The sequence below is a fragment of the Tachyglossus aculeatus genome, chromosome 4 (genome assembly GCF_015852505.1).
Source record: "Tachyglossus aculeatus isolate mTacAcu1 chromosome 4, mTacAcu1.pri, whole genome shotgun sequence".
Classification (NCBI taxonomy): Eukaryota; Metazoa; Chordata; class Mammalia; order Monotremata; family Tachyglossidae; genus Tachyglossus; species Tachyglossus aculeatus.
In genome coordinates this window covers 132,232,556-132,241,369 of record NC_052069.1, presented here as the reverse complement: position 1 = coordinate 132,241,369, position 8,814 = coordinate 132,232,556, and the positions used below count along the sequence as shown (strand labels likewise).

General features: G+C 47.1%; 1 protein-coding gene across 1 annotated transcript; it reads left to right on the top strand.

Moving 5' to 3' along the window:
* Nucleotides 1–6,018: 6,018 nt before the first annotated feature.
* LOC119927172 (olfactory receptor 6C75-like) lies at nucleotides 6,019–6,786 on the top strand. Its single transcript, XM_038745705.1, has 2 exons — nucleotides 6,019–6,243; nucleotides 6,304–6,786. The coding sequence occupies exons 1-2, from the start codon at nucleotides 6,019–6,021 to the stop codon at nucleotides 6,784–6,786; spliced, it is 708 nt and encodes a 235-aa protein (XP_038601633.1).
* Nucleotides 6,787–8,814: the final 2,028 nt, after the last annotated feature.

Sequence of the window (8,814 nt, the reverse complement as noted above, 5' to 3'; positions counted from 1 at the left end):
GGAAAGAGTAACTGCTCTACGACGAGAATGATGACATCACTGCTCTTCACAGGAAAAGTGAACTCAACTTTGAGAAAAACAAATGTAATTACAGTATCTGTTTTTAATATCTCCTTCCTGTCTTCAAACTTGAGGGCTGATGGGAGTGACCAGAACTGATGCCGTGTAATGAACGACCCTGGGCAGCGATGAATCTCTCTTTTTCCAGCCATCCAGAGGCCATGGAAAAAGCAGTAGGGAGTGAGGAAGGAAAAGAAAATAATTATGTCTGTGTATGTATGTATGAATGTATGCCTCACCTCATTACTCTCTTGCTACAGCCCAGCCCACACACTTTGCTCCTCTATTGCTAACGTACTCACTGTACTTCAATCTCACCTATCCTGCCGCTGACCACTCGTCCACGTCCTGACTCTGGCCTGGAACACCCTCCCTTTTCATATTCGACAGAAAAATTACTCTTCCCACCTTCAAAGCCTTATAGAAGGCATATCTCCTCAAAGGGACCTTCCCTGACTAAACCCTCGTTTCCTCTTTTCCCTTTCCTTCTTTGTTACCCTGACTTGTTCTTTTTATTCACCACATCCCTCCAAGCACCACAGCACAACACTATGTATATACCTGGAATTTATTTATATTAATGTCCATCCCCCCTATAGACTGTAAACCTGCTGTGGGCAAGGAATGTGTCTGTTGTATTGTTCTGTTGTACTCTCCCAAGCCCTTAGTACAGTCTTCTGCTCTCAGTGAGTGCTAGATAAAAACGATTGTTCAATAGAGGTGGATATCTGTGTCATCTGACTCTCAAGCCATATATCTCAGCACCTTGGACCATTCCCACGCCCCCTGCTTCTAGATCCAGCACCTGATAGTGTGGAATCAGAGGGACAGAAATACTACAGTGATACTCTAGATAGTGATATGACGATGTTCTCGTGATACCTTAGATAGTATCGTAGAAAAGAAGTGCTAGGTGTAACCCAAAATTCTGACGGTAATCAGACCGTCACTTTGGAGATTCCTACCAGCTTAACACTGGAGAAAATGGAAGGAAATGGAAAGGACAGAAAACATGCACCTTTTCCTGGAAAATTTTCTGGGGCTAATTTGGGCTCTCGGAAGTTCCCCCCTCCACACCTCCTCCCCCAGGATAAATCCAGTGTCTCTGCCCGTCCGAGGGGAAGAAACTATCCAGGTGTCTCGATTGAGTCTCAGCAGCCCACGCCTCGCCTCTATGCTCTGGGCATCTGTTTCTGCTCTCCGTTCTGTTTCTCAAGGGCCCCAGTCTCTGTCGTCTGCCATCGTGGTTAGCGGCGTAGATTTATTAGTTCTCCTGAGAATGGCTTCAACAGCTCAGCTGTGGCTCCTTGCCGCCTTTTCTCCAGAGCCCATAGCTAACAGAGCGGATAAAGCCAGCATGATTTTCGGCCTTCAGAGTCTCTCGCCTCCCTACTTAGTGAGTAGGACTCCTTCATCTGGACAAACCGTGATCCACCCCGATTATCCTGACAGCGGGGATATGGCCCTGAAAGCAAAAGCCGGCAAAGCTTCCCAGGGTCCTGAATGAGTTCTGGGGAAAACCAGCTGGTAGTTCATTCATTCATTCATTTATTCTTTCAATCGTATTTATTGAGCGCTTACAATGTGCAGAGCACTGTACTAAGCGCTTGGAAGGTACAAATCGGCAATATATAGAGACAATCCCTACCCAACAGTGGGCTCTGAGTCTAGAAGAGGGAGACAGACAACAAAACATAACAAGTAGACAGGTGTCGATGCCATCAGAAAAGGTAAACAGGTAAACATTAATAAAATAAATAGAGTAAAAAAATGTACAAATACACAAAAGTGCTGCGGTGAGGGGAAGAGGTAAGGCAGAGGGAGGGAGTGGGCGCGATGGGGAGGGGAGGAGGAGCAGAGGAACAGGGGGCTCCTTCTGGGAAGGCCTCCTGGAGGAGGTGAGGTCTCAGTAGGGCTTTGAAATAAGGAAGAGAGCTAGTTTGACAGATGTGTAGAGGGAGGACATTCCAGGCCGGGTAGGTAGGACGTGGGGCAGGGGTCTACGGTGGGGCAGGGGAGAACGAGCCACAGTGAGGATGTTAGCGGCAGAGGAGCAGAGTAAAGGGGCCGGGATGTAGAAGGAGAGAAGGGAGGTGAGGTAGGAGGGGGCGAGGTGCTGGAGAGCTTTGAAGCCGATAATAAGGAGTTTTTGCTTCATGCGAAGGTTGATAGGCAACCACTAGAGAAACGCCTAGAGCGTTTCTGTACAAAGATAATCCGAGTAGCAGAGTGAAGAATAGACTGAAGCAGGAGAGACAGGAGAATGTGAAATCAGAAAGGAGGCCAATGCAGTAATCCAGTCGGGATAGGATGAGAGATTGAACTAACAAGGTAGCTGTTTGGGTGGAGAGGAAAAGGCTCATCTTGGCGATGTTGTGAAGGTGAGACAGGCAGGTTTTGGTAATGGATTGGATGAGTAGAGTGAATGAGAGAGCGGAGTCAGAGATGACACCAAGGTTGCGGGCTTGTGAGACGGGAAGGATGGTAGTGCCGTCCACAGTGACGGGAAAGTCAGAGAGTGGACAGGGTTTGTGAGGGAAGAAAAAGAGCTCAGTCTTGGACACGTTGAGCTTTAGATGGCGGGTGGACACCCAGGTGGAAATGTCCTGAAGGCAGGAGGAGATACGAGCCTAGTGGGAGGCAGAGAGAACAGAGAACAAAATGCAGATGTGGGTGTCATCTGCGTAGAGATAATAGTTGAAGCCGTAGGAGCGAATGAGTTCACCAAGACAGTGAGTATAGATGGAGAACGGAAGGGGACCAAGAACTGACACTTGAGGAAACCCTATAGTAAGGGGATGGGAAGGAGAGGAGGATCCCCGGAAGGAGATTGAGAATGTACGGCCAGAGAGATAAGAGGTGAACCAGGAGAGGATGGAGTCCATGAAGCGAAGTTTGGATAATGTGTTGAAGAGAAGAGGATGGTCCACAGTGTCGAAGGCAGCTGAGAGTTCGAGGAGGACTAGGATAGAGTAGGGGCCGTTGGAGGTGGCAAGAACCAGGTCATTTGTTACCTTTGACAGGGTAGTTTCAGTGGTGTGGAGGGGACGGAAGCCAGATTGGAGGGGGTCTAGGAGAGAGTTGGAGTTGAGGAATTTGAGGCAGTGAGTGTAGACGACTATTTCTAGGAGTTTGGAAAGGAGGGGTAGGAGGGAGATAGGGCAATAATTGGAAGGGGAGGTGGGGTCAAGAGAGGGTTTTTTCGGGTGGGGGAGACGTGGGTATATTTGGAGGTAGAGAGGAAGTAACCATTGGAGAGTGAGCGGTTGAAGATGGACGTTAAGGAGGGGGGAGGGAAGGGGTAAGAGTTTTTATAAGATTAGAGGGAATGGGGTCCGAAGCACAGGAGGATGGGGTGGCTCTTGAGAGGAAGGAGGAGACTTCATCTGGAAATACTGCTGGGAAGGATGGGAAAGTAGAGGAGAGGGTTATGGGGGGAATGGAGAAGTGGGAGGGGTGACCTTGGGAAGCCCAGACCTGATGGTGTTAATTTTCCTAATGAAGTAGGTGGCCAGATCGTTGGGGGTGAGGGATGGAGGAGGCGGAGGAAACGGGGTCTGAGAAGCTAGTTAAGTGTCCGGAACAGCTGATGGGGTTGATGGGCATGGGTGTAAATAAGGGAAGAAAAATAGTTTTGCCTGGCAGAGGAGAGGTCAGAGTTAAGACAGGAAAGGATAAATTTAAAGTGAACAAGTTTGGCTTGGGGTTTAGACTTTCTCCAGCAGCGTTCAGCAGCTCGAGCATAACAGCGAAGGATGCGGTGAGTGGCAGTGATCCAAAGCTATGGGTTAGTGCTGTGAGAGCCGCGAAGGGAAAGGGGAGCGAGCGAGTTGAGTTGAGTAGAGAGGGTGGTGTTGACAGCAGCAATCTGGTTATCAATAATAATAATAATAATTGCATATGTTAAGTGCTTACTATGTGCCAAGCACTGTTCTAAGCGCTGGAGGGATACAAGGTAATCTGGTTGTCCCACATAGGGCTCGCAGTCTTCATCCCCACTTTGCAGATGAGGGAACTGAGGCCCAGAAAATGAAGTGACTTGTCCAAAGTCACACAGCTGAAAGGTGGCAGAGCCGGGATTAGAACCCATGACCTCTGACTCCATAGCCCGTGCTCTTTCCACTGAGCCACGCTGCCCTCCCAATAGTGCCCATCAAGAGTGGGTAGAGAAGATAGGGAGGCGAGTTTGGGGGTGATGCGCTGAGAGAACTGGATGGCGTCGAGAGAGCGGAGGTCTCTGTCGGGGAGTAACATAGAGTTCTCCCCTGGAAGAGCCTGGGGGAGGTTCCCCCCACCCCGCCCCTGCCACCACTACGCTGAGATTGTAGTTGGGTGAGATAGAGGCTGCTTCCATGTGTTCAAGAGGTGGAACTAGACTGAAACACAAAATTCTCTTAAGTCTCTGCATGCCAAGTCAAAGTTCCGAAAAAGCCATCAGAGACAGTGGGAAAATTGTGTGGTCTTTGTTTGACACGAGAAAGATTTTCCCTTTCCTCCGTTCTGCCGGTAATAGGTCTGAATGTTCTGTCGGTGCACTCATCAGCCAAACAATAAATTCATTATTCAATAGTACTAATTTAGAACCTACTCTCAAATAGTCAATCAATCAAGCCATAGAACTGACTAAGCACCTACTTGATTGGTGCATAGCACGATTCGGAGCTCTTGGGAGAGTAAAGCAGAATTGGTAGAGTCGAGACCTGGGAGTCAGAAGGACCTGGGTCCAATCCCGGCTCGGCCACTTCTTGTTGTGTGACGTTGGACAAGTCAGTTAATTTATCTGTGCCTCAGGTACATCACCTGTAAAATGGGGATTAAGACTGTAAGCTCCACTGGGACATGGACTGTGTCCAACGTGATTTATCTACCCAGCGCTTATCACAGTGCCTGAATCATGGTAAGTGTTTAGGAAATACCATAAAAAATCCTTGCCTTCAAGGATTAACAGTCTAGCGGGGGAGATTTTAGGGAGAGGGATTAATTCTGAGAAGTGTTGGTAAAGGAAAGATTGAAACTAAGGACACTAAGATCAGAAAAGAGGCTGATGAAGTCGATATTTCAAAGACACTGTCACCTCCTCTTGTTTGGAAATTTCGCTCATTCAATCGTATTTATTGAGCGCTTCCTGTGTGCAGAGCACTGTACTGAACGCTTGTAAACTATAATTCGGCAACAAATGGCGACAGCCCCTACGCAACAACGAGCTCACAATCTAGAACGGGGGAGACACAGCACTTGTACATTGCAGCTAGTGTTGGCGAATGACAGTAACCTCATTAAGGGCAGGGAATGTGTTTGTTATTGTTATATTGTACTCTCCCAAGCGCTTAGTATAGTGCTCTGTACACACTAAGCCCTCAAAAAATACGATTGAATGAATGAACGACTGAATGAAGGAAGGAAAGCAGCGTAGCTCAGTGTAACAGCACGGGCTTTGGAGTCAGATGTCCTGGGTTCGAATCACTGCTCCACCACATGTCTGTTGTGTGACCTTGGGCAAGGCACTTCACTTCTCTGTGCCTCAGTTCCCTCATCTGTAAAATGGGGATTAAGACTGTGAGCCCCACGTGGGACAACCTGATCACCTTGTATCCTCCCTCAGCTATTAGAACAGTGCATTACACATAGTAAGCACTTAACCAATGCCATTATTATTATTATTAAGGGAGAGAGCAGGGATTCACCGCTTCTGGCCTTTCCACCTGGGTCACAGGATGCTTCTGTGCCAGCCCTCGCTTCCTCTCTCCCTTCTGCCGCATCAACAGGTCCAGTCAACAAGAAAAAGCAACTATGGAAAATGTCACCGGGGTGACAGAGTTCATCCTCGTGGGGCTCACCGATGACTCCCATTTTCAGGCCCTGCTCTTCTTCTTCCTCTTCCTCACCTATGCATGAAGCGGCACAGGGAATCTGACCACCGTCACACTCACCTTGCTGGGCCCAGGCTTCCGCACCCCCATGTACTTCTTCCTGGGCAGTTTCTCCTTGCTGCAGATCGCCTTCACGTCTGTCTGCATTCTCAGATTCCTGGTCACCATCGTCACTGGACACAGAACCATTTCCTTTTCCAACTACTTCACTCAGCTGTTCATCATCATCCTGGGGGTGACGAAGTTCTTCCTCCTGGCCGCCATGTCCTACGACTGCTACATCGCCAACTGCCGTCTCCAGCAGTACACGTCCGTCACGAGCAGAGGCCTCTGAGCCCTGCCGGTTCTCTGCTCCTGTCTGGCTGGGTTCCAGGTCGTCTTTCCGCCAGTCATCGTTCTCCTCCATCATGATTTCTGCTCCTCCAATAACATCAACCATTTCATCTGTGATTCTTCTCCCATGCTACAGTTCTCCTGCTCGAACACACGGTTCTTGGAGCTGATGGCTTTCCCGTTGGCCTTGGAGAGGCTCCTGATAACCCTGGCTCTGGTTACTGCGTCCTATACAGCCATCGTCCGTGCTATCCTGAAAGAGCGCTGTGCTCAGCATAGGAGAAAGGACTTTTCCACCTACTCCTCCCACATGGTCGTGGTATCCATCACATATGGCAGTTGCATCTTGATGTTCATCAAACCATGCGCCAGGTACATGGTGGAACTGACCAAGGGGTTGGCGGTGCTCAACACTTCCATTCCCCCCATGCTGAACACCTTCATCTACACCCTGCCGAACGAGCAGGTCAAGCAGGCCTTCATGGCCCTGGTGCACGGGATTGGGTTTTCTCCCGGGAAGTGAGGGCTCATCTACAATTACAGTCTTAATCCCCATTTTACAGATTAGGTAATTGAGGCACAGTGAAGTTAAGCAGCTTGCCAAAGGTCACACAGCAACAAGTGGCGACGTCTGGATTAGAATCCACGCCCTCTGACTCCCAAGCCCATGCTCTTTCCAGTAAGTCACGCTGCTTCTCTAATATAACAACATTAATATAAAGAAATAAATTACTGATATGTACATTAGTGCTATGATGCTGAAAGTGTGTGATTACTACATGCTTGAAGGGTGCAAATCCAAGAGGATAGGTGACCCCGAATATTCTGCAATAAAACATCAAGCATTGTAAGCTTTTATTTGAATCACCTCAATCCTGATCGATCTTAATATCAGATATTAATATCTTAATATCTTGATCAAGCACTGTCTAGAAAAACTAGAATAGCAGGCGCCAAACTCCAACCTCATTTCTAAACCGTAAAATGGGGACAAAGTTCCCATTTCCTAGAGTTCTACCTGAGCAACCTTATCCATCTTATCTCTGCATCTCCCTTCATTCCAACCGTCCCACCAGTCTACCCTTCCTATAGCTGCTCCATTAGTTTTCCAGTCTCTCTTCCTTGGTCAGGTGGGAGCTCTTAGTTGGCAAGGAACATGTCTCGACCAGTCAATCTATCAATAGTTTGATTCAGCACCAACTGGATGCAGAACACTCTGCTGAGCTCTTGGGAGAGGACAGCAGAATTCGGAAAAACAGTCCCTGCCCTCAAGAAGTTTGTAACCTAGCAGGAAAGAAAGGCACTACAATTGATTACAGGTAGAAACAGGTAATAGAGAATAATGATTTGAGTATGTATAAAGAGATGCTTAGGTGACTTGGGAATAATAAAGTTACAGTTGGTGTAATGAGAGATCAGGGAAGAAATTAATTGGATCTAGCATGTCCACTGAAGTTTCCAAGTGGTTAATTCAGTACATTGCACCTTGAACTGAATGAAGGAGCTGTGTCGAGGATAACACCAAAGTTACAGGTTTGTGAGACAAGGAGGATGTTAATCGAATTTATATATATGCAATCCAACATATACACATGAGTACTAAGGAGGGAATAAATACGTCCATATGTGCTAGAATTGGCTGAAGGAATGATATGGCTACTTGGAGTCGAGAAATTAATTGGATAAAGCTTGTAGATGAGATTTTAGGAGGACGTTCATCGTGGGGAGAGCTGTGGTTTGTCTGACATGGGAAATGAGGGAATTCCAGGTCTCCCCACTGCTAAAATCCTTCCGACAGTTGTCCATTCCTGTCCACATCAAGCAAAAACACCTGACCATGAATTTCAAGACTATCTCTCAGCATTCTTGCTCTTTTTCTTATACATTCTCCTCCCAGTACACCCTAGTTTTCACTCTTCGTGCCTTCCAAACTAACCTAATAGCTGTGCCTCATTCTCAACTCTCCCATCACCGAACCCGGCTCCCTGCCCTTCCTCCTGCCTTGATCATATCATATCATATCAATTTAGTCTTTCTCCCTCCCTTTCTAACTACTCTCACAGTATTTTAAGATGAGCCTACTCTAGCACATATGACTTTATTCAAACCTATCTTCAGCACTTGCGTATTCATCTTTATTCAAGTGTACATTCAATTATTTAAACTGACCACTCTATTATTACATTCGTTTTTATCATTATTATTGTTGTATTTGCTAATCGCTTACTGGGTGCCAGACACTGTGCTAGGTACTGAAATAGGTACAAGACCATCAAATCAAACACAGTTCCTGTTCTACACTAAAGTCACAGTCTAAATTGGAGGTAGAACAGGTATCAAATCCCCATTGAATAGCTAAGGAAAATAATGATAATAATAATAATGTTGGCATTTATTAAGCACTTACTATGTGCAAAGCACTGTTCTAAGCCCTGGGAAGGTTACAAGGTGATCAGGTTGTCCCTCGGAGACTCACAGTCCTACTCCCCATTTTAAGATGAGGTAACTGAGGCACAGAGAAGTTAAGCGACTTGCCCAAAGTCACACAGCT